A 26,092-nucleotide genomic window follows, 5' to 3' on the forward strand; every position below is an offset into this window, starting at 1 on the left:
CATACCTGATCTTTCTTTATTTTATTATGGCTCGGGTTTTACAAAACCATGGGGAAGAGCTACAGTCTAACTTTTGTGGATTTTTTATTTGTTTGTTTCCTAAAGGAAACAGGAGGCTTGTGTTATAAATAGTTGGGGAAAGTTTGAATGTGAATGCAAATGTGTATATGTGTTTGAGAGAGAGTTTCCAGAAAAAATGAAGATAAAATCAATGAAATCCATTTTGGAATAATGTGTGGAACCATATCACATAAATAAATCTTTACTTTTAAAATCATCTTCTTGATTGTCATCCGTTTATTTCAGTAAATTCACTGTGACCCAAAATACGCTTTTAAGCTTATAACTTCCCTCACACCCACCCAACCTAGTGTACCTTACACATTCATACCTTTTTAAACCTGGACTCTCCATTTGCTAATCTGTCTTCTGTACACTGGACTCCAAATGACTGAGTCTGAAAATCTGTTTTCAAAGCATGAATTTTGCCCCTACTGGGAATATTTAAAGAATGAGTTTGGCTTTGGGGATGGTTAGAGAGATATATTTGTGTTTATATGTGTTTGTGGACATTTGTGCATCTACAGCAGTATTCAATGTTTATTTTCCGGACAGTGACTACGGCTATGAAAGACATGGAGAGAGCCAGTGTGTCCCTGCTTTCTGGTACAATCCAGCATCTCCATCTAAGGACTGCAGCCTTGGTCAAAGCTACTTTAACAGTACTGGGTAAGTAATTTACCTGAAGGAACCCCACTCACTGTCTTCCTATTTCACTATTCACTAAGTTGGAATTAGAGGAGCACTGCTACTGAAGCAAGAAAGAACATACATAGAGTCTGTTTATAGCAGGTGGCTTCTGAAGAAAGTCGAAGGGTTCTTTAGCTGAGACTAGCTTTTTTGAACATAGAAGAGATTTCTGATTACCCAGATTTCAGTACCTTTTGCCATTTGCCTCAGAAATATCATAGCTGTTATTTTAGTCAGGTCTCTTCTGGAAAAAGATGCCACCATGTTTTCCAGACCCTGATGGAAATAAATTAACACAAGTGGTGTGCAGATGTTATGGTGCTCTTTAGTGATAGATGAGCTGAAGCTCTTGTGGACCAATGATGGAAACAGAATGGAAAGTCAAAGTCCCATCCTGGGAACTCCTGGAATAAGAAGCTCAAGGCACACTTTCTGTAATTATCAAATTATGTATGTTTCTCTTTTTGTTACTTATTACTTCCTCAGATGCTTGAAAAAAATTTTTCCGTGATTTGTTGTCTTTCCCCTTAACTTTGCCACTTCCATGACCAAGTACAGATTTGGAAAGCAGATTGGTGGCTGAAGACAGTGTTTTTACAATTTTTACGTGCTATGAATCACCTGGGGATCTTGTTAAAAGGCAGCTCCTAATTTAGGTGACCTACAGTGGCATTGAGATTCTTTATTTCAACAAACTCCCACACATTGTTGTCTTTGCTGGTCCCAGCACTCATCTTTGAGTAACAAGGGACTAGAATCCAGTCTCAACTCTTCCAGTGGATGGATCTTCTAACGTCTCACACAAGTTACTCACCATCTCAGTATTTTTACTTTACCTGTTTGTAAAATAGTGGCCAGAGTACTACCTGCATAACTGATGTCTAGAGAGAAGAAAAAACATGATGGAAGAGATGTATCAGGTGGTCTGAGATACTCTGGGAAATATGCAATATTTTAGCCAAATATTTAGTTCTTAGGGAGCTATTCTTGGGATCTGAGCTGAGGTTTAAGCACTGTTGATGTAATTTTATTGTAGACGACTGTCTTGGGAGTTAAGTCACTCAAACTACAGATCCTGCAGAGTGAAATTTAAAGACACGAGGTGTTGGAGAATAAAGTGCTCTGAGTTTGAGGAAGAGAAATGTAACAGGCATATATGACCAGCTAAGCCAGGGCTCAGCCAGAGCACACCTGAACATAACAAGAAGGTGATTGCATTAGGGCCTCTGGTGTGATCATGTGATACATGGACCCAATTTTAAGCAAGTTCCGTGTGCCAAAACCGCTAACAGCCAAACAAATAAATCAAGAAGATAAAAGGGAAAAACTGCTCTTTTTTTTTTTTTAAAGGTTCTCTAAAAATGCCTATACATACCTCTAGGTTATTTAAATGTTGGCTTCTGTTACAAATCATCCACCAGCTGGCCATAGATAAAGAGCAAGAGTGGATGATATGAAGTGTACATTAAGATGTGACATCCTCCAAAATGTCTATCACAGGTAAAGCTCAGGATATTCTAAATGAATAAAGGTCAGCAAGAAGCTATAGATTACAAAAATTTGATTATATAGACCAGTACTGATTGAAAAAACTCTACTATGAGCCACATGTATAACTTAAAAAATTTCTAATATTCACACTGAAAAATATTTTTAAGTGAAATTAATTTAATAATATATTTTATTTAACTATACATTCTGATCATTTCAATGAGCACCACTTACCACATTTTAAGTGCTGAGTAGCCACAGGTGAAAAGTGATGAGCATATTAGACAGGGTAGCTCTGGATCCACTGTGAACTCAGTTGACAATTGAAATAATATGTGTCTATAAGAGGATATATTATAAGTTTACATTATCAGTAACTACATGTAACATTTGCTTGACATCCTCTTGAAATCTGATGAAGTGTTGGGCTAGTGGTTCAGCAGTATGTGGGGGTCAGGGAGAGACACAATATCAGGTACAGTGGAGGACCAATATCATTCATATAGAAATTTGCTTTCAAGGCCACCAGAAGAAGGCAACATGGTTAGACTGGTTAATCACTCCTGACACGCAGAGTGGAAGAAGATGTGATGTGATGATGACGATGAAGGTGGTAGTGGTGTCTGTGGCGCATTTATTTTACGTGGTTTTACCACAATGTTGATTTTATGCAGCTTTACACATAGTGATACGCCTGGAAATAAAGCCCGTCATGCAGGTCAGGGCTGTGGGCAAGCTCTCGCCTTGGCTTCACGTGCTTAGGTCAGTGGTCAAGAGAGATGACACTCTATCACCATGCCCAAAGACGCTCTTCTCTTAGAAGGTCACTGTTGATGGGGAGATTTTCCCATGCCGGCTTCTTCTCTGAGACAGTTTACCCAGCAGGATCAAACAGGGGTTTCACACTTGTGCTTCCGGTCTGGTGTTAGCGATGAATGGGAAATGAAATATTAGCAAGGAGAGAAAATCTGCTATAAAAGGGTCCAGTGGCTCCAGAGTAAGAACTGGTAGGCGTTAGGGGATGCGATGGTGTCCTGGGGGTCAAGGGAAGACAGGAAGAGGCTTCCTGAGTAATCAGAGTTAGAAGAAGGCTGATCTTCTTGCTGCTTTCTGGCCTCAGGGCGGTAGGAACAAGTGTCTCCCTCACAGGGAGAAGAACCTGCCTTCTTGCTTCCCTAGACCAGTGGATCTGCCACCTCCTGCCTTGTGCCTGAGTCAGATATTGATTTTTCTTGGCTGGTTTAGACACTGATCTGATCCGTGGTTCACCAGGTAGGATCGATAATAGTGTTTAAAGAGCTGCTCTTCCTGAGCTGAAGGGATAGCGGCTTCTCAGCATTTGTTTAGCTTCCTAAATGGTTGTCTTCTCTGGGACTCAGATGTCAGGTGCAACTGTGTGGAATCTCTGTCTCACTCTTGCTTTCTTGCCCCTCTACCATACATGCTTCACACGAGCACACATGCATGTGATAAACCACAACACTGACAATGATCAATACCCTTTAGGTACCGGCGAATAGTGTCCAACAACTGCACAGACGGCCTGAGGGAGAAGTACACCGCCAAGGCCCAGATGTGCCCTGGAAAAGCCCCTCATGGCCTCCACGTGGTGACAACTGATGGGCGCCTGGTGGCGGAGCAGGGACACAATGCAACCTTCATCATCCTCATGGAGGAGGTAGGGGGGTCCCTCCTGGGCCTCTGAGGTCAGAACTCACAAACGGGTCATTTCCTACATCCAGATGGGAAGGGAAGAAAGATCTTATGTTCCCACTAGTCCTTAAATGGTGAGAGGCAACACTTGTGTGATAAGATGGAAGGGGTGAAAGAGGGCTTGGGATGTTTAGGGACCCAGTTTCCTTCATCCCACAATACAGACCTAGGCTGAAGGGGGTCCCCTTGTCTCTGAGCAGGTGCAGATCTGAATATATTCTTTGAGGTACCCCTTTAGGGCCTGGACCATTGAAGGACTCTTAATTATCATTAGACTGTATTCTATAAACATTGCCAGAATGGAATTCACATTTCTCCTGTTTGTTCCAGGATCCTTATTTTTTTCTTTTACCCTTAACCCCACTAATTAGAAAAGCCCACAAGATTTCTAGAGAGTCTTGAAAGTATGAGTGTGAGGATGGGGGAGGGTGATCCCAATCCTCTAAGCATATTTTTCTTTTTTTTTTTTTTTAAAGCTTATTTTTCTAAAGAATGTCATATGAGTTGACTTTCCATCAGCTGCCTGCTCCATTAGTTCACTTTTTAGGTCATTTGCAGTCTGGAGAGCAAAACCAGACTGTATTCATTCATTCTGGATAGAATAGCTCTGCTGTATGCGTCTTTGCTTCCTATATGAGCTGTTTCATCTGTTTCCAAACCAGGGAAGTTTTCAGTCACTTCTTGCTGAGGCGCTGGGGCAAGGAAGGTTGCCTGATTTACAAAACCATCTATATTTAAATGCAAATTACTGTATGCTCTTGAGATCTTGGAAAGAGACCAAAGCAGGCCAGGAGTGTTTCTCCACCCCCTCACCCCCCAACTGTGAATACTTCAGAGATCTTTAAAGTCTGGCCCACACTGGACAGGACAGTGAGGGCTCCTTATCCTGGGTTGGCAGTTTCTTTAGCCTTCATCCACACTGGGTGCTTAAATTAAAGAACTTTAATATTTAGAGGAGGTCATTATCACATTCCCACTAGGGAGTTTCCAGGATCAGCTCTATTAAAACCTTCTCTTGAATGGATGTGAAGAGCCATGATCTTATCCATTTGAATTGCCTTTAGTTCATTTCCACTTTAATTTATATTCATAAACTCAAGGGTAGTTGACATTGTGTTGGGGGCAAGGTAGCACCTATCAGTATTTTACTCACATCTGAGTTGCCACGGGGGAAGAGACAGTGAAGGTGTGATGAATGCACATTCACTGGGCAGGAGAATTGGCTCATCATTCCAAAATGATGTATTTCTCTTTTTTCTTCCCCATCAACAATCTTTGTAAATAAGCAGAGAAACTTGATTCTTCTTTTTCATCTAGCACCCTTATCTTATGATTAGGTTCAGTTGAATTTATCCAAAGTGTCAGCCCAATCAAATGGGATGAAGTACAAGAAAGTACAACGTACAAAGTACAATGAAGTCCAAGAAAGGGTGGGGTTCAGTATCAGCTCTTAGGAAGCTAAGAATCAACTTGGGATGGTAAGATGCACTCAACTAAACCACTGACATCACCACCTCAGGTGGACCTAGGTGACTCTTGGCATCCCTCGAGGCAGAGATACCTGTGAGCTGAGATGGTCAAAACATGCTTCAGGGAAGAGGGGTAGGCAAGTTTAGGGAAACCCAAGATCAGCAGAGCACAGGTATATTTTCAGCTGCTATGCAGTATTTATCTGTAGAATGGAGATAATCATCCTATCTCACAGAGGTATTTTGAAGGTGGTATTATATAATATGTGCTAAGTGATTAGCATAATGCTTGGAACCTAATGATAAATACTAAAAAATAGGAAAATTTTAATAATAACATGGTAGTTGAGAGTACTGACACCAGACTACTTGGGTTCAAAACTTGGCTCTTCTACTATGGGCTACAGAGACTTTGGTCTAATTCCTCTATTTCTGTCCTCATTTCTAAAAGGGGAACAGTAATGCTTTCTACATTTTAGAGTTATGAGGGGACTAATTGCTTGGAACTGAAAAGAAGCTTTATCAGTGTTAGCTGTTACTACTACTGTTATTATTATCATGAAACAAGAGAGGAACAATTAATGTGTTTGAGAGAGTGAGGGACGCCCTTGGCTTCCCCACTTCAGAGCTTCATAGAGGCTCTACCTTTTCTGTAATTACTAATATCAGCCACATCAGGCTACCTGAGTTTGGGCATACAAGGGCAATAGACCCATAGTACCTGTTTGCGGTGCCCAGTAGCTATCAGACAGGAGTCTGATGTTTGTGTTGAGAGTGTTTCAGGAGGGTGTTTGGGGGAGATTCTGGCCTCAAGGGGTGATGCCAAAGGCAGAGGACCAAGCATCAGAGAGGAGTTGGGCTGGACCATGCAAATGGACCCAGGCCAGCTGCTATTCCCCTTTGCAGGGTGATCTCCAAAGGACAAACATCCAGCTTGACTTTGGGGACGGGATTGCAGTGTCCTACGCTAATTTCAGTCCCATTGAGGACGGCATCAGGCATGTGTACAAGAGCGCAGGCATCTTCCAGGTGACGGCCTATGCGGAGAACAGCCTAGGCTCAGATACAGCGGTCCTCTTCCTGCACGTGGTTTGTAAGTAGCTTGAGCCACCCCTCTGCTCCCGGTTGACTACTTCTTCTGTTCAGACTTCCTGAGATCCCTTGCTGAGCTGGAATTGGTATGACTGCTACCACAAATGACAGATGTGAGTTCATCCGTGTTGGCGTTTCATGATGCTGAAGTAGACGGACTATTTTGAAAGTTTGGAAAATGTTACCACCTAGTCTCTTCTTTTCAACTCCACTCTGTTCTGATATAAGTGTGCACATGCAAACACATCTTTAGGTAAAAGTTCCTTGCATTGGAGGCTGCTAAAATAGAGCAAGAGAGAAGTCATCTGGTTCCCAGCCACAGGCTCATTTTCAAGCTACTCTGAGTGAAGGCGGCACAAATCAAAGTAAATTGTTCTCTCCGTTGAAAGAGCCAAAGAAGGATTAAAGAAACACATGCCCAAATTGTTTTAAATGTAGAACTGAACACATAAAATAACTTAATTCTTACCCCCAAGGTTACTTCAAGTTTATCCCAGATGTAAATAATTCTAAGAACTTCCCCAACAGTTTTGTTGTCCTAGAATTTGTTTCATGGTTGTTGGCTGTTGCTTGAAAAGTGAAAGTGTTAGTCGCTCAGTCGTATCTGATTCTTTGTTACCCCAGGGACTGTAGCCCATCAGGCTCTCTGTCCATGGAATTTTCCAGGCAAGAATGCTGGAGTGGGTAGCCATTCCTTTCTTCAAGGGATCTTCCCAGGGATTGAGCCCCAGTCTTCCACATCACAGGCAGATTCTTTCCTGTCTGAGTCACCAAGGAACAAACCAAACAGTTGAAGTTCCAAAGTAGTGTGTTAGTCCTGGGTGTATTTTGTGTCTTCGATATCCTGGAAGTTGACTTAGATAAATTGAAATAAATAAATTTAAATATGATTTAAAATGTTGGGTTAAGGAAATGTTGTTTTGGGACTGTTATTGGTTTCCTATACTTTATAGTGATAATCATGGGTCTAAGGACTACTGTAGCTTTTACTTATATACCCCACAATAGTTTAGAGGCTATGCTATATCTGATGGTCTTCTCAGGTGGCTCAGTGGTAAAGAATCTGCCCGCCAGTGGAGGAGTCACAGGAGATGCAGTTTCACTCCCTGGATTGGGAAGATCACCTGGAGGGGGAAATTGCAACAAAACTCCAGTGTTCTTGCCAGAATAATCCCATGGACAGAGGAGGCTGGCGGACTGCAGTCCATAGGCTCTCAAAGTTTCAAACATGACTGAGCAATTGAGTACACACACTCATACATGCTACATATGGTGAAAATTAAATGCTTTAAAAGAACCTAGGTGAACATAAGAGACACTTTTTCTATTAACAACTCAGTAAAAATATAAACAACCTACACTTAAAAAGTCCCTGGCAAACAGTGACCTAGCTGGTCTCCTAGCATTCTGATTACACTAATAGTATAAGGACCAGCAGCAATGAGGGAAGTGCATGGAGAAAGACCTGGACGATATATCCTTAAGGACACCAAGCTACTGGACCATGGTATAAATGGTTTCTTCTCTGAATCTTCTGAACTTCAGTTTTAAAATGGCTTAATTCTAACTGGCATCTTGCTCCATAGGTCTCTTGCAACAATAGTAAATAGGAATTACAAATAACACATCCAGTCATTCACTAATTTATTCAATGACTATTTGTTGAGTTCTTAATATATTGCTAGATACTGGGGGCAGTAATAGAAAGATGGCTCCACCCTTGTAGAGTTTACATTCCGGTGAGGGAGGGGAAGCACTGCTAGAAATGGGCCATCAATCGCCCAGTGGTGATAATCACACCACACCATCTATAATATTTCTGTGCCAGCAGCACCAAGCCAGAAACCCAGGTGGGTTGTGTGCAGGGTGTTTACAAGCCAAGTTGAGAGCAAAAAAGACCTGTATTTGAATACTGATCCTATCCTTTTGTGAAATGTTTAATATCTGTCAACTTTCTTAGTCTTTACAGACTTGTGATCCCTCTCCTATAATATTTAGATTATGGTGAGGCTCTGAGAATCAAATTGGATTATGTGTATGCGTCAGGGTCCCCAAGACATCCTCTCCCAGATTTAGTGATTTGCTGGAAGGACTTGCAAGTCTCAGCATATAGTCATACTTCAGACTTTGATTCATTACACTGATCAGCAGAGCGAGATCAACAAAGAGAAAAGGCCTGTGGGACAAAGACTGTAGGAAGCGAAGTGCAAATTTCCAAGAGTCCTCTCCCGTGGAGTCCCACAGAACGTGCATAATTCCTCCAGCGATGAGTTAGAGCAATACGTGTGAAGGGCTGTTTACCGGGAAAGCTCACTGCAAGCTCAGTGGCCGTGGCTTCTACTGAGGACTGATCAGATAGCCACCCTCTGCCTAGTGCACAAAATTTCCGGACTTCCTGAGGAAAATACTTTTTTCAGAATAAACATGTATGTGTGTGCGCTTAGTCTCTTAGTCATATCCGACTCTTCGCCACTCCATGGACCGTAGTCTACCAGCTCCTCTGTCCACAGAGTTCTCCAGCAAAAATACTGGAGTGGGCAGCCATTCCCTTCTCCAGGGGATCTTCCTGACCCAGGGATCAAACCCAGATCCTGCATTGCAGACAGATTCTTTACCATCTGACCCACCAGGGAAGCCCTAGAATAAACCATATTATTGCCTTAAAAAAAAAAATAATTCTAGGCAGAGTGAACCAGTCCTATCAGCTAGCCGTTGACTGGAAACACTCTCAGAGCCAAGTTCCCTTATGCCAGAAAAGGGCCGGTCTTACACACAGGTCTTTTTTAAAAACAAATTTACTTTCCTCTGTTCCAAGACCTGCCCCACCCATGTTCCTAATTCTCCCAAGAGTGGACCTTGTCTGCTGGGCACAAAGACCAGTGTACTTCAGTGGCAAAAAAAAAACAACAACAAGGAACAGGTTTATATTGTGGGTTATGTGCGTGAAGGAGGAAATGTTCCTTGAAACTTTTATTGTGCTCATAATTCCCTCCAAATCAATCATGGCTGCATTTATCAGACAGTTATTATAGTGGAAACTGCTCTTGTCCTCACCTTGGGCCATTAGCTAACAAAAGTAGCTGTTAGCCACCCATAATAACCAGTCTCACACAGATTATTAGATTTTTATTAAAAAAAACACTCTTTGACAGTGAGGATTTTAGGAGTTTCCTGTATTCCCTTCTGAATCTTCCCAGCTCTCTTCTCTCCAGTCCATGGTTTATCTCTAGGTTGAAGCCTGGAGCTTCTGGCTCAGGTTCTTTGCTCTAAAAAACTGTTTAGTGTTGTTCCTTGAGATTATGTTTACCCCAAAGTACTTTTCCTGAAACTAGCATATATGTGGCTGTGCTTGATGGTGTTCTAATTCATGGAAGCTCCACCCCTTTTGTGTTTGGCATGAATTTAGTGAGAAGAGGACTTCCCAGGTGACGCTAGTGGTGAAGAACTCACTCAATGCAGGAAAGAGTAAGAGACGCAGGTTCAATCCCTGAATCGGGAAGATCTCCTGAAATAGGAATTGGCACCCCACTCCAGTATTCTTGCCTGGAAGATTCCATGGGCAGAGGAGCCTGGCAGGCTCCAATCCATAAAGTCACAAGGAGTCAAATAAGACTGAGAGACTGACACAGCAGGGAGAAGGAGGTCTCATTTTATAGTTGAGGGCATCAAAATACCCAACAATGTAAGTCTTAGATGAGTGGAGATGTCTGCGTAACAGAAAACTGAGAAGCCTGTCCAGTGCTGCGAATCACAGCAATGTTGAAAAAGTGCAGGTTTCTCATGAGCTGGCCCGCAGGAGGGGCTCTGCACATTCTGAGGGAGAGAGCTAAGAATAGGAGCGTTATCTAAAAAATAGTTCAAATGAACTTATTTACAAGACAGAAACAGATTCACAGACATAGAAAACAAACTTATGTTCACCAAAGGGGAATAGGGTGGGGGCAAATTAGAAGTATGTGATAACAGATGCACACTACTCTATATAAGATAAATAAGCAACAAGGATTTACTGCACAACACTGTATTCAATATCTTATAATAACCTAGAATAGAAAAAAGAATGTATGTATGTAGGTATGTATGTATGTACAACTAAATCACTTTGCTTACACCTGAAACTAATGCAATATTGTAAATCAACTATGCTTCAATTAAAAAACAAAATAGAAGCATTGACCTTGAGGATAAAGGGACTCTGTTCCTATCACAGGGAGAGTGAGAAATCTGAATGTGGGCTGAAGAAGGACTCAGAGGTGTGAAAGTAAGACCCAGGTTTCTCATCTCCCTCCGAGGACATGGCCTGGTCAGGGAACCCTTCCCATTGCCATATTCTCTTCCACAAAGATCAAAAAAACACAAACAACAAAGAGAGTTTAACCAGATGAACTCCTAAAATTGAGTGAAGAAATGAAAAGTAGCCAGTATTTTCTCACACCTGTATTTTTTAAATTCTAGCCCATAATCAAACCATCCAAAAATAATTAAACAGACTTACTAATTGAAAATAATTAAGCCTTTAGCCAAATGTATATCTGAAGTGACAGGTTTGAAATTATTGGAAGAAATCTTGAAATGCTGTATGCCTGGGGTCAGCTGAGAGAGCTGCAAGCAGAGAGTGTTTTCACACTGTAGATACACAGATTCCTGAATACTTTGTTGATTGTTCAGAAAAATACCATCTGGACAGTGGCAAGCAGGTCTGGCTGATCTCCTCATCTGATCTCAGTTCCTGTCCAAACACCTTTTCTCCCGATATAAATTTACCTATGACACAGGAGGTACGATTGAGATTCACAATAATGCCCACTCTTGTAAGAGAGACTTTAACCCGGTGATAAACAGGAGCCATGATAATGTGGTGGTGGTGGTGGTGGTGGTGGAAATAGTGTCAGCCCATAATTAGCTATATGATACTTTTAATATCCCCAGATCACCTTCATATATTCTTATTTCTGTAAGGAAGGCAAAGGACCGTGTAACAGCCTGTGGCTCAGACGGTAAAGCATCTGCCTACAATGCGGGAGACCTGGGTTCGATCTCTGGGTTGGGAAGATCCCCTGGAGAAGGAAATGGCAACCCACTCCAGTACTTTTGCCTGGGACATTCCATGGACAGAGGAGCCTGGTAGGCTACAGTTCATGGGGTCGCAAAGAGTCGGGACACGACTGAGCGACTTCACTTTCACTTTCTGTAAAATAGAAGAAAAGGTCATACAGCTAAAATTAAATAGGAGCAGAAGTAAAAAGCATCTTTCTGCTTTCTGCCCTTTAAACTGAGCCATCTCCAAGATAACCAAGGATGTCATTAGTGAAGGCCTGGTGGCCTGGAAAATGCCCCACCCATGAGAAGAACTCAAGGTCCCAAGGATAAAGAGATGTCCTTGCTACAGCTGTGACCTTTAGTTACTTTAGCTCTTCAACATTATCATGTTAGAAACTAGAAAATGTGTTCCAGCAAAGTGTGGGCAGATAACCAGAACATTTTAGCTGGATCTGGTGAAGTAGAAAGGATGTAGAAAGGGAAAAGTGGGGGAAGGGAGCAAAGGAAGTGGGTGGGGAGAAAAGAAAACGGAAAGGAAAGGGCTAAGGGTTGGGGAGAAAATCCCAGGAGTTAAAAAAATAACATGTCTGCCCCGCAAATGCAGTGCTGACTCATTAACATTTTTCTTCAGTGTTTTCCTCCTCTCATATTATTTTGAAAATGAATTAAATTAAAATTCTCACTTATTATGCATAGAATGGGTTCCAATCTATTCTCTTACTTGCTAGTTTAGAGCTTGAGACTGCTTACATCAGTTTTCTGAGGAGCAAAAAAGAGGAGTTTGGTCACCTTTTGGCAAACAGCTTTTAAAATTATTATTATTTGGGAACCTGGCATTTATTTCTCTTCGATTTAAGGAGACAGGCTTTTTCCTTTTTATAATACAGCCCTGCCAGCTTCTGAGTGACACCCACTGAGTTGTGCAGATGACAGGCACAATGGCCGATTGTTGAACAAGATGGAACCAATTAACAATTGAGGATAATGCCAGAGGCCTCCATACAATGCACCGACCCCCAATCACAATACAGGCTAATCAGCAGACATGCACGAGATCGCTCTTTATCTTCCTATTTATTGGCTAAGTGTCCGGTAAACTAGCTTTGTCCTTAGATTTGAGGTTCATAAGCATTTGTGGTTGGGATCATCAGATGGAAGTTAAGTTCAGATGTCACTCAATCTGAAGCCCGAATTGAGTTCCCTGTTGTTTGCAGTGCTTCATTTCAAGCACATACACACACACATACACACACATCTCAACATCTGTGAGTTTGCGATTGTTGTTTTATTATAGGTGATGGTAAAGATAAAGATTCTGGGAAGGTGAGCTTTTGTTTATTTCAGGAATAGAAACACTGACATTGTTTTCCTTGTCCCCTTAGGTCCTGTGGAGCATGTTCATCTCCGAGTTCCATTTGTTGCCATAAGAAATAAGGAGGTCAACATCAGTGCAGTTGTGTGGCCCAGCCAACTGGGAACTCTTACGTATTTCTGGTGGTTCGGCAATAGTACAAAGGTTTGGCCCTTATCAATTACTATCTGCTTAGATTTGACCCTTTCTGATTAGTATCTGCTTAGATGTTCCCATGTTCTAAATTCTGTTTGATGCTGAGATCACAGGGGGATGTGGGCAATAACAGACAAGCTTGGAATCCATGGCAATGAGTATAACATACCTCCCCACACCAAGTTCATTGCTATAACAAGAGAACTTCAAATAATCCTAAGAAAGAAAAGATTATACAAACCTGGTTCTTCTCACTCCTCTGACCAATTTTTCTAATATTCATTTTGCTCTGTTTTTTTTTTAATCCTAGCCTTTCTATTCATTAGGTGTATAATATCAAGAAAGTCATTTAATGGTAAATAATCTGCCTGTAATGCAGGTGACCCCGATTCAATCCCTGAGTTGGGAAAATCCCCTGGAGAAGGGTATGAAAACACGTTCTAGCATTCTTGCCTGGAGAATCCCATGGAGAGAGGAACCTGGAGGTTACAGTCCATGGGTCACAAAGAGTTAAACATGACTGAGCAACTAACACACACACACACATCGAGAAAGTCACTTCAGTTCAGTCGCTCAGTTGTGTCTGACTTTGCAACCCCATAGATTGCAGCACACCAGGCCTCCCTGTCCATCGCCAACTCCCAGAGATTACTCAAACTCATGTCCATTGAGTCAGTGATGCCATCCAACCATCTCATCCTCTGTCATCCCCTTATCCTCCTGCCTCCAATCTTTCCCAGCACCAAGGTCTTTTCCAATGAGTCAGTTCCTCGCATCAGGTGGCCAAAGTATTGGAGTTTCAGCTTCAACATCAGTCCTTCCATTGAATATTCAGGACTGATTTCCTTTGGGATCAACTGGTTGAATCTCCTTACAATCCAAGGGACTCTCAAGAGTCTTCTCCAACACCACAGTTCAAAAGCATCAGTTCTCTAGCACTCAGCTTTTTTATAGTCCAACTCTCACATCCATACATGACTGCTGGAAAAACCATAACTTTGACTAGATGAACCTTTGTTGGCAACGTAATGTCTCTGCTTTTTAATATGCTGTTTAAGTTGATCACAGCTTTTCTTCCAAGGAACAAGTGTCTTTTAATTTCATGGCTGCAGTCACCATCTGCAGTGATTTTGGAGCCCCCCAAAATAAAGTTGGTCACTGTTTCCACTGTTTCTCTATGTATTTACCATGAAGTGATGTGACTGGATGCCATGATCTTAGTTTTCTGAATGTTGAGCTTTAAGCTAACTTTTTCACTCACCTCTTTCACTTTCATCAAGAGGCTCTTTAGTTCATTTTCGCTTTCTGCCATAAGGGTGGTGTCATCTGCTTATCTGAGGTTACTGATATTACTCCTGAAAATCTTGATTCCATCTTGTGCTTCATCCAGTCCAGCATGGATGTACATCTCATGATGTACTCTGCATATAAGTTAAATAAGCAGGGTGACAACATACAGCCTTGACGTACTCCTTTCCCAATACCAGTCTGTTGTTCCATGTCCAGTTCTAACTGTTGCTTCTCGACCTGCATACAAATTTCTCAGGAGGCAGGTCAGGTTGTCTGGTATTGCCATCTCTTTAAAAATTTTCCACAATTTGTTGTGATTCACACAGTCAAAGGCTTTGGTATAGTCAATAAGGTACACTAAGGCAAAATGGTTGTCTGAGGAGGCCTTACAAATAGCTGTGAAAAGAAGAGAAGCTAAAGGCAAAGGAGGAAAGGAAAGATAAACCCATTTGAATGCAGAGTTCCAAACAATAGCAAGGAGAGATAAGAAAGCCTTTCTCAGTGATCAATGCAAAGAAATAGAGGAAAGCAATAGAATGGGAAAGATTAGAAATCTCTTCAAGAAAATTAGAGATACCAAGGGAACATTTCATGCAAAGATGGGCACAATAAAGGACATAAATGGTATGGACCTAACAGAAACAGATTATATTAAGAAGAGGTGGCAAGAATACACAGAAGAACTGTACAAAAAAATACTCAGTTGCCATGTAATAATTCCTTTTAAAAAGGAATGGAACAATGCCAATTTTGTTTGTTTGTTCAAGATGAACAAAAAGAACTTCAGCTCTTGCATGATAAGAGTAGGATATGATTCATTCCTACTCTTATTTTAAAGTAAGAAAATGTTTTTTATTGAAGTAGAGTTGATTTACAGTATTGTGAGTCCTGCTTTTGTTTAGGGAGGCAGCATTATATGGTGCTAAGTAAAATGATCTTAGAAAACTAAGATCATCAAAAAAGCAAGAGAGTTCCAGAAAAACATCTACTTCTGCTTTATTGACTACTCTAAAGCCTAGGCTGTGTGGATCACAACAAACTTGGAAAATTTTTCAATAGATGGAAATACCAGACCACCTGACCTGCCTCCTGAGAAATGTGTATGCAGGTCAGGAAGCAACAGTTAGAACTGGACATGAAACAATAGACTGGTTCCAAATAGGGAAAAGAATACCCTGCTTATTTAACTTATATGCAGAGTATATCATGCGAAATGCCAAGCTGGATAAAGCACAAGCTGGAATCAAGATTGATGGGAGAAATATCAATAAGCTCAGATACACAGATGACACCACCCTTATGGCAGAAAGGAAAGAACTAAAGAGCCTCTTGATGAAAGTGAAAGAAGAGAGTGAAAAGGTTGGCTTAAAACTCAACATTCAGAAAGCTAAGATCATGGCATCCGGTCCCATCACTTCATGGCAAACAGAAGCGGAAACAATGGAAACAGTGAGGAATTTTACTTTTGGGGGCTCCAGAATCACTGCAGATGGTGACTGCAGCCATGAAATTAAAAGACATTTGCTCCTTGGAAGAAAAGTTATGACCAACCGAGGTAGCATCTTAAAAAGCAGAGACATTACTTTGCCAACAAAGGTCCATCAATAAAAGCTATGGTTTTTCCAGTAGTCATGTATGGATGTGAGAGTTGGACTATAAAGAAAGCTGAGTGTCAAAGAATTGATACTTTTGATCTGTGGTGTTGGAGAAGACTCTTAAGAGTTCCTTGGACAGTAAGGAGATCCAACCAGTTCATCCTAAAGGAAATCAGTCCTGAATATTCATTGGAAAGACTGATGTTGAAGCTGAAACTCCAATACTTTGGCCACCTGATGCGAGGAACTGACTCATTGGAAAAGACCCTGATTCTGAGAAAGGTTGAAGGCAGAAGGAGAAGGAGACGGCGGAGGATGAGCTGGTTGGATGGCATCACCGACTCAATGGACATGAGTTTGAGTAATCTCTGGGAGTTGGTGATGGACAAGAAGGCCTAGCGTGCTGCAGTCCATTGGGTCACAAAGATTAGGACAGGACTGAGTGACTGAACTGATTATATGGGGGGGAGAATATCCACTGAGGGTTCAGAGATAAAAGGGTTAGGTTTCTAGCACTGCTGCATGTTGTTTGTGTGAGCTTGATCAAGTGGTTCAACCTAACATTTAATCCACTCAACTGCAAACTGAGAAACTAATGCCTATGTCATCTTGATTTTTGTGAAAACCAAGTAAAATAATCTGCATTTCCCTGACATAGATTCAGTTCAGTTCAGTTCAGTCACTCAGTCGTGTCCGACTCTTTGCAACCCCATGAATCGCAGCACGCCAGGCCTCCCTGTCCATCACATTGGTACTCACTAAATGATGCTCTTTTTTGGGGGGGGGGAGGTGGCTTATAAAAAATGGCAGTTAGGATGAGTTGATAAAAGACAATTAGATTTATAGGACCCCAAGGATAATTTTCTGTTTGTATCATTTGTGCTGTCTACTTTTAATTTCTTAGTATAGGCTATGATGCTTTTGCATTTCTGGTGTTATTGTTCACTGGGACAATAGGTAAGGAGGTTAGTTAATAAGATGCCCATTTGGTACATTAGAGTCTTGAAGCTCCCTATGTGAGATGAGCATTCTAAGGACAAACATCTGGTTCACTCTTGAGCCAGAACCCAGGTGTCCTCACTCCCATCTATACCAGTACCACTCCCAGCCCCAGGATGCTTTCTTTGCATCACTCAGTTTGTCTCTGGGAGCTCACAAAGTGAAGTGAAGTGAAAGTTACTCAGTCATGTCTGACTCTTTGCAACCCATGGACTACACAGCCCATGGAATTCTCCAGGCCAGAATACTGGAGTGGGTTGCCATTCCCTTCTCCAGGGGATCTTCCCCACCCAGGGATTGAACCCAGGTCTCCCAAATTGCAGGCAGATTCTTTACCAGCTGAGTCACAAGGGAAGCCCAAGAGCTCATAGACCCTAAACTTCTGCTTCAAACATTAGCAGACATAAACATGGTGAAAGAAAAAGTTTTCTGGGAGGAGAACATCTGGAAGAGAAGGATTTTAAGTTCATTTCACCTCAGAGGATGTGAGCTTTGGGCTGTCCAGCCAGGGGCTTCTTTTCTCATAGTGTTTGTTCACTTGGTGGACTTTCCAGGGAGATGACTGTGTACAGAGGGCAATTCTTGGCCATCATAAACACGATGATTTACTCAACTGCCCACAAGGAACTGAGGACAGTGCTTCTCTGTGGAACCAGTTTTTTTCTTTGTGTGTTGATTCTATGACCTGAAATAACAGACAGTGTCTAATAAATATTTGATCAATGGAGAAGTGGACAGTGTGATTGGAGAGTCATTTCTATTTCTCAGATAATCATCTGCATTAGTTTGAAGCTCAGTGGACTTTTCTCTAAGTCAAGGATAATAACATCTGATCCATGAACATCACTGAGTTATTATTTGAAATTATCTACCTCTCTGTCTAATTTATATTGTGCCATATTATGAGGGGGAAATTTTTAAATTGCAGAATACCATTATAGTTTTTTTTTTTTTTTTTAATGACGATGAGCTGAAATATTCCTTTGGTTAGGAATTCCATCTATAATGAGCACAAAGTGTTGTAAAAATACTTAGATATCAAAGATCGTGCTGCTTGGTTTTTGTTTCCAAAGAGCCAAGAGAATGAGAGTACATTAGAGGCATTCAAACAGAGTGGTATTGAAATGAGACACGCCTGGCTTGGGGTCCTGATATAGGTTCTTCTTTGTTCTGTGTCTTTGATCAAAATCAGGTAATTTCTCTGTGCCTCAGTTTTGTTCATTGTAATGTCAGAGTAAGGCTAGCAGAGACTATATTCTAGTATTGCTTTGAAGATTAATAAGGAAAGGTACTTAAGTGCTTAGAACATATCTAAGCACTGGAATATATCAGTCACTGTTGTGCTTATCCTTTGTATCAATGGGATATACCTCTCGGGGGGCAAATCTGACATGGTTCCACAGATTCCTCTCCCACCTCTAAGCATGGTTATTCTGCCTAGTTAAAAAAGGGATATTTTCAGTGCTTTTGCCAGCATCAAGACGGAAACACATTAAGGTGGCCAGGGAGAATTTTCCTGGCAAATGAGTTTCTTTGGGTGCTTGGTGAGTGCTCTGAGTGTCAAGCTATTTGGCTGCCCTTGATAAACAAACTGATCTGTGAAAGGAGCTAATATTAATTTTGAGCATTTATTTCTACTATTGTCTTTATATACATTATTGTATTTAGTCATCAGAATATCACTGATGAAAGAGAAATTGGCTTGTGTGTGTATAGCTGTGTGTTGTGACCAGGTAAATTGGACAGTTTCACCCCAGTGGTTGAATTAAGTCAACCTCCTAGTAAGAGTCAGTTGAGGGTCTTCCCTGGTGGTTCAGTGGCTAAGACTCCTCTTTCCCAATGCGGAGAACCTGGGTTCGATCCCTGGTTGGGAAACTAGATCCCTCATGTACAACTAAGAGTTCACATGCAACAACTAAATAAATAAATAAAATTGTATTAAAAAAGAATCAGCTGACTCCCCCCCAACATTTATAGTCAACCCTCTGTTTGGTGCCCTTAGGAATAGAAGAGCGCTTTGTCTCTGCCTTCAAGGAAATTACATTTCTGATAAGAAGGAACGATGAATACACACACAGTTATTGGTGATCAAGTATGATGATGTATAGATAAATGGAAGAGATCAAGTGTTCCTAAAATCCAACTGTAGGCCTGTATACCTGCAAACCTATTAGCAGATGTGAAATTATATCAGTAGTTACATGGATCTTTCTCAAGAACTTGTATTTTGTGCTAGCTGTTATGAGGAACACAAAAACAGTATAAATTTCATTTGTTCCCCTTAAGACACAATCTATTTGAGAATATGAGGTTAGCATCCAAGAATAGATACTATAAGTTATGGTAATAGGAATATAACTTTATTTGCCCAACCAAGCAGCTTAGGGGGTGATGGATGCAGGGCTTCTTGGTCTCAGAGCAAGTCGTGTATGGAGCTGGTCCTAAGCTGGCGTTGAAGGAGCAGTAGAATTGGGGCAGAAAGGAGGGAAGGGATTTGTATGCAGTAGTAAGGCTTTGAGTGTGTTTTTGTTCTGTGTAGATTGATTCTACCAAAGTGGGATTCATTTGGGATGAATTGCATAACAACTAAAATTGGAGAGAATAGGTGACAAATGGCTTTAAATGACATAAATGAATACATTTTATTTTGCCATAGAAATTCAGATTTAGAACAGGCTATTGTAAGATAGCAGGCTTTCCAGGTAGCTCAGTGGTAAAGAACCCACCTGCCAGTGCAGGAGACCAAGAAAAGTGGGTCCGATCCCTGGGTTGGAAAGATCCCATGGAGGAGGGCATGGCAACCCACTCCAGAATTATTCTTTGGGGAATCCCATGGACAGAGGAGCCTGGCCAGCTGCAGACCATAGAATTGCACAAAGTCAGACTTGACTGAAACAAGTGATCACTCATGCACATGTTATTGTGGAATCTGCTGAAACTTTTAGGGGAGATAAGCATGGTGATTGCATATTCTGTCTAATTTGGGAATGGCAAGTTTTTATCAAGGTATACATTTAAACTGTGGACATTTTATAATCTATGTTGATTTACTGTGTTTGGGAAAATGGTGTAGGCTGCATCCACACATTTCCTTGAAGCCCCTGGATCTATTTTTCAGGTGGATATCTTCTAACTATGTAGTCGCTCAAGAGCTTTGCTGATGTCTTGCTGGGCTTACTGGATAGTATGTGACCTGTTGCACATGAGGGACTCTTTGTGGGCAGGGATGTAACCCACAACCTACGCAGGCCAAGAGCCTTGCCATGGGCTGTCCATGCAAGTTAGACAAAACACAGAGAAGTCAATTGGCCGCGTGTTGGATTTGTGGGGCTCTAAAAGGCCAATTTGCTGGGATTAACAGAGGTCTGGCTTAATAAATGTGTCTGCTTGCCTAATAGATTTAGTAAATGAACCTTAAAATACTTGATTTAATTTAGCGTTGTGCACTAGACATGGGTGGCCAGTGAAGAACTCAAGAATTCCGTGGAGTGTTCCAGCTTTGCAAGGGAAGTGAAATCAGCCATGATGCCATAATAGCTGATGAAAAACAAAACCAATTTGAAAAACAAAATTAGCTTCTGCCATCTCTCTAGCGTGGACGCCTATGGTCTACTACCCTGGAGGCCACATGTGCTCATTTAACACAGTTTGCTGTGGCTCAGAGCCCTGACTGACTGGTGGAATGGCATGCTCCCTCCCGCCTCAGCTGGCATTTCCTTGCTTGGTTCCTGGGTCTGCTAGGAAAGCAGCCAGAGGAGAGAAAGTCAGATCTGCTGGAACGGGAGGAATCTGTCTCCTTTCAGGTTGCCCAGCCCAGTCACCTAAGCCTAAGACAAGAAGAGTATGCAGAGAAAGAAGAGTGGGGGTCACGTAGACCCCTGAGTGCTGAAGATGATGTGGGAGTAGTGCAGATTCCTTGGGGAAAAAAAAGTGAAAGTCGCTCAGTCGTATCTGACCCTTTGTGACCCCATGGACTATACAGTCCATGGTATACTCCAGGCCAGAATACTGGAGTGGGTAGCCAGATTCCTTGAAGAGACCACCATTAGGGGAGAAAGGATCCTGATGCTGAGAGGTAGGAAGAGATTAGAGATAGCTGAGGGCAGTAACCAAAACAGAAGGATATAGTTATGGTCAGAGAGAACAATTTATGGAAGCAAGAAAAAATAAAAACACATCAGTTATTCCTTTGCTGTTTTGTTTCTCTCCCAACATTTTATTATTAAAGACTTCAAACACAAATTAAAATTGAAATAATTTTACGTTGAGAATCCTTATACCCACCACCTATAGTCTGTCATTTGAGGAGGGCATGGCAACCCACTCCAGTATTCTTGCCTGGAGAATCCCCATGGACAAGGGAGCCTGGTGGACTTCAGGCCATGGGGTTGCAAAGAGTCGAACATGACTGAGCGACTGAGTACACATGGTCTATCATTAACATCTACTCTGCTTGTTTTATCATGTCTATTTTTCTGTCCATCCTTCTATCCAGCCATCAACTGATCTTAATTTTTTAAAATTCGTTTCAGAGTAAATTTCAGACACCTATATGCTTTATCCTAAATGCTTCAGGCTACAAATCATTAGCTAGAGTACTTTACTTATTTACACTTTTTCCCCCATGGAAGTATGAAATGTGTCAATCATGAAATGGACAGATCTGAAGTCTGTACTTCCTGAGTTCTGAAAAATATACATACCTATAACCCAAACTCCTATCAAGATATATATTATTAGCATTGCTTCCAAAAGTTCTCCATACCCCTTCTCAGTAAATTCCCACCCCAAACCCCAGAACCAATCACTGTTTTTTCCCATCTTGAATTAGATCTATCTTTTCTATTAATAAAACTTCATATTCATACCATATGAATTCTTTTATATAAGGTTTCTTTAATTTCTTATGGTCTTGGGACTCATCCACTGTTATGTATATCAATATTTGTTTTTTTATTTTGTTGAATGCATGTACTTTGGCTTGTTTATTCATTTTCCTATTGATAAATTCTTCTAGGTTCATTTCAGTTTTTGGCTACTATGAAGGTAACTACTATGGGCATTTTCTTCTGTTTGTGGATACATGTTATCTTTTACTTTGACTAAATTTCCCAGACTTCAATTGCTAAGCTATAAATATAAAACAGCATAATTACCTTGGAAAAATTATTACAATTTCTTATAAAATTGAGCTTGTTCCTACATAGTTGCACCATTGTACATTCCATCAAAAATGTATGAGAATTCTAGTTGCTCCACATCCTCAACAATATTTATTATTATTTTTAAAGAAAATTTTGTCATTCTGTTGGATATACAGATGTGTCTCATTTTCCTTCCAAAGAATATGACTAAGGTAATGAAACAGTTGAAGGTATTCGGACAGTCAAGCCCTAACGGGTTGACTAGTAGGAACTAGAAAATTAGCCAAAAGCCATTCTGTGTGTTCTTCTTGCTGAATAAGTCCTTACAACTTTGAGCTAAGGCCCACAGTGGGGACAGACTTTCCCCATGGTCATTCATTAAAATAGTAACAGAGCCAGGGTTTCAAGTCTCTGTTCTTGTTACACCAATGATGGCAGCTCAGAGGCACACAGTTTTCCTTTATCCCATGTCCATGGCAAATATTGCCATGTTAAGCCCGACTTGACTTCTCATCACAGGACACTAAACAGCCACCGTTGGTCTGGTGGAGTTGATGTCCATCACAGAATCTACGCGTACCTCATTTGTGGGTTTAATTAATGAGTTCACATCCTTGTGCATGTCATCACAGAACCATAAGTATGAGGCAGCATGCTTGGACTCTGGGTTTACCCTTAGTTAGTAAAAAAGAGTATAACTCTTTCCACACTCACTTCCTTTCATTTAGCAGAGAAGAAAGGGTGTCAGCAAGCTTAGGGCAATGTCTAATCCTGTCTGACTCTAGCCATCAGCTTGGTCATAAAATAGAGAATAGAATTTTAAAGCCAAGAAATCAAATTATTGCTTCAGAGGCCCAGGTGAAAATTCTGAGCTCGAAAGGGATTTCAGTCTTGCAGAAGGGATGCTGTAGTCTGACTGCTGCATCTCTCAGCATCTGCAGCATCTAGGTACACAGGTGTGCTGCGTGAACACTGGCTGATATCCACATTCTTAAAAGGCAAGTCTGTGCATCCTCACAACTGGTGACATCATTGCTCTATCCTATTGTCATCCTAACCCACAGAGAGGAGATGGGGTCTTCTCGTCTGCACTTGTGACATCTATTCATGAGCTGCCTTAGAAAAGCCTCCTACTAGAGTGCCTCACCTTGCAAACACCAGATAGCTTGAGAGGACATGGGCCTCAGGATAACCACTGAATAATGACACTTTAATCTCAGAATCTGCATTCTCTTCTCTCCAGTAAGCTCTTGCTTCTACTGAGATCCTAATTTCTAAGGGAAAGCATAAGCTTTTTATCTTTCTCTCTATCTTTGGCAAGTCCCTATCTGTTATGATCAGGGAAAGAAAACAGAAAAAGGAAAAAGATTAAAAAGTGAGCACAGATTTGCATGTTTATCTGTTTCCCAACTTGTTTAAATTGTTAGAAATGCCTTGCAATGGAACACACAGATATGATAAAACAAAATGTCAATAATATATATATACAACTTACATATGGATTCTGCTAGATGTAAGACAACATGCCAAAGGCAGGTAGGTGATTCAGAAATAAAAAAATATGGTCACCTCTCTGAAAAAATCTTACAGCCCAATGGAATACATGATAAAAATACAAATCACACAAACTGTTAGAGGAAAAGAGAAAGTGATCACCTATTCCCAGAGTCATCAGGAATAGATTACAAAAGGTGCTTCTACTTTGCCCCGGGAGAAGTAACAGAATGATGGGCAAAATCCATGGTGCCCAGTCTTATCTTCATCTCTTAGAATTAGCATTTTACAGTGCACTTCAAGTATATTAATATGCTTCCTGGATACTAGATATACAGTTTAGAAAGCTGTGCAATTTTTTTTCTTCTTCAAGTTAGGATCCCTTGGGGATATGCAAATGCAATGCAGATTGGTGACAGTCTGATTTACAGGAAAGGAGGGAATCTGATATTCCCATAAAGGACTAAGGAAGTGTTTCTGCTTCTCTCTTTTAGCCCCTCATCACCTTGGATAGCAGCATTTCCTTCACATTCCTAGCAGAGGGAACAAATACCATCACTGTCCAGGTGGCTGCTGGGAATGCCCTCATCCAGGACACAAAAGATATCGCTGTTCACGGTAGGCCCCGTGATGCCCCTTTCTGCCCAGTGGTCCCCTTCAGCCACCCTAGTGGCATTCACTGACTGCTTTGGAAATTGCCCAGGCCATGGAAAAATTATGTAGGTCCACAAAAGGTATCTAAAGGTACTTCGTCCCTTGTCCTTGAATAGATACTGAGATTGTTAGAGAAGTAGCTACAGATAAGCATTGTTTGTCTTCCATGATTTGTCTGCATCACAACCTGATGGTCTCATTAGACAGGGATAAATCATAAGTTGAAGAGATGCTGAGCTAAGACTATCATCGAAGTATCTTGATCTGTTGAACCACGAAGGTATCTGTAACACACATGTAACATCCATTCTTTGTGAGGTGTGAACCAGTGATTTCAAAAGCTGGAGGAGTTACAGTACCTGCTCTTGAGGAACTCATAGCTTAGGTACTGAAATGAACTATACGTAACTGATGTGTTTTGTTCATTGTTGGAGACTCTAACATCTTTGGCTGCAAAGGATAAGAATAAGGCTAAGAATATAAGGATAAAACAAGGCAGGAGAGTGGTAAACAGAATCACCATCCTGTTCTCAACCCTGGAGGACCATTTTTAATTATTAAACTAATTTTCAATCAAACTGTGCTTCTACCACCATTCATTGAACCTCCCTCAGGCCCTAAAAACAGCCACTTATAGAAAAAAAAAAAAAGCCTAGAAGAAAATCCTAGAAGACAGGGTTTTCTAGAAAGTTATACTTAGGTATGTGATCCTTTGACTCAGTATATATCTTCCACTTCACCCCAGATGAGTGCCTTTTCCTAGAACGCTGCAAACTTGAGGTTCAGGCTCTCTCTTTGGGCACCTGGAAGATTTTAAACATTTTTATTGGAGTGCAACTGGGAGTCTGGGGTTGTAGATGTAAACTATTACACTTTGAAGGGATAGACAATAAGGTCCTACTGAACAGCATAGGGAACTATATCTAGTCTTCTAGGATAAACCCTAATGGAAAAGAATATACAAAAGAATGTACCATATGTATAAAACTGGGTCACTTTGCTGGATAGCATAAATGAGCACAACATTGTAAATCAACCATACTTCAATTAAAAAATTAAAATACAGAGAAGTACACAGATCGTGTTTTGGCTTCATGAATTACCACAAAATGGACAGACCTGTGTATCTACCAATCAGATCAAGGAACCAAATGTTACCCACAGCCTAGATACAGCATTTTGACCTATTTTCTAACCCCCTGAGGCAGTTTCTAGCTGTATCGATGGAACAAAGGGAAACACAAGAAAAATCTCCTTTCTGATCTAGCTCAATTTATTAATGCTTTATTGTTGCCTCTGCATGATACTACCTGTAGCAGCAAAAGTCTCCTTTTCCTCGAGTTTTGCAATTATTTTGCATTTCGGATGTTTATTTACAGAAAGAAATTCTTGAGATTTTAAAAACAAAAAAAAGTGGTAGGAGCACAAACCTACTTCCAGTAGGTGACTTCCAGTCACCAAATCCCACTTCATTTAGAAGCCAAGAGACAGGCTGAGAAGACAGAATTGAGATCAGGCCACATGGAAGCCCTTTTCCAGAAGCACAAAGGTGGTGGGGTCTCCCCACCTTATCACATCCTCTCTCAGCCTCACTCACACATGTTCTCTCCTTGCAGAATACTTCCAGTCCCAGCTCTTGTCTTTCTCTCCTAATCTGGATTACCACAATCCTGACATTCCAGAGTGGAGACAAGATATTGCCAATGTGATCAAGCGGGCTCTGGTGAAAGTAAGTTGACTTTATCTTTGCTTAAATCTTCATGAATAAAGAACCAGAGGTGTGGTCCTAGAGGCATTTTCATGGATTCTGACCACCATTCTACAGTTAAATAAAGATGATTGCTCTGTAAAAAG

At 41.1% G+C, this 26,092-nt stretch overlaps 1 protein-coding gene across 1 annotated transcript in view; it reads left to right on the forward strand.

Annotated features, from left to right (window-relative positions):
* The window catches only part of SORCS3 (sortilin related VPS10 domain containing receptor 3), a 598,500-nt gene that overhangs the window by 556,564 nt on the left and 15,844 nt on the right, over positions 1–26,092 (forward strand). The window contains exons 17-22 of the mRNA XM_065920112.1: positions 616–729; positions 3,748–3,919; positions 6,330–6,516; positions 12,938–13,071; positions 24,079–24,202; positions 25,855–25,967. Coding sequence (XP_065776184.1) covers positions 616–729; positions 3,748–3,919; positions 6,330–6,516; positions 12,938–13,071; positions 24,079–24,202; positions 25,855–25,967 — 844 coding nt within the window. The remainder of the gene's footprint in view (positions 1–615; positions 730–3,747; positions 3,920–6,329; positions 6,517–12,937; positions 13,072–24,078; positions 24,203–25,854; positions 25,968–26,092) is intronic.

This window comes from Muntiacus reevesi, chromosome 2, assembly GCF_963930625.1.
Source record: "Muntiacus reevesi chromosome 2, mMunRee1.1, whole genome shotgun sequence".
NCBI lineage: Eukaryota > Metazoa > Chordata > Mammalia > Artiodactyla > Cervidae > Muntiacus > Muntiacus reevesi.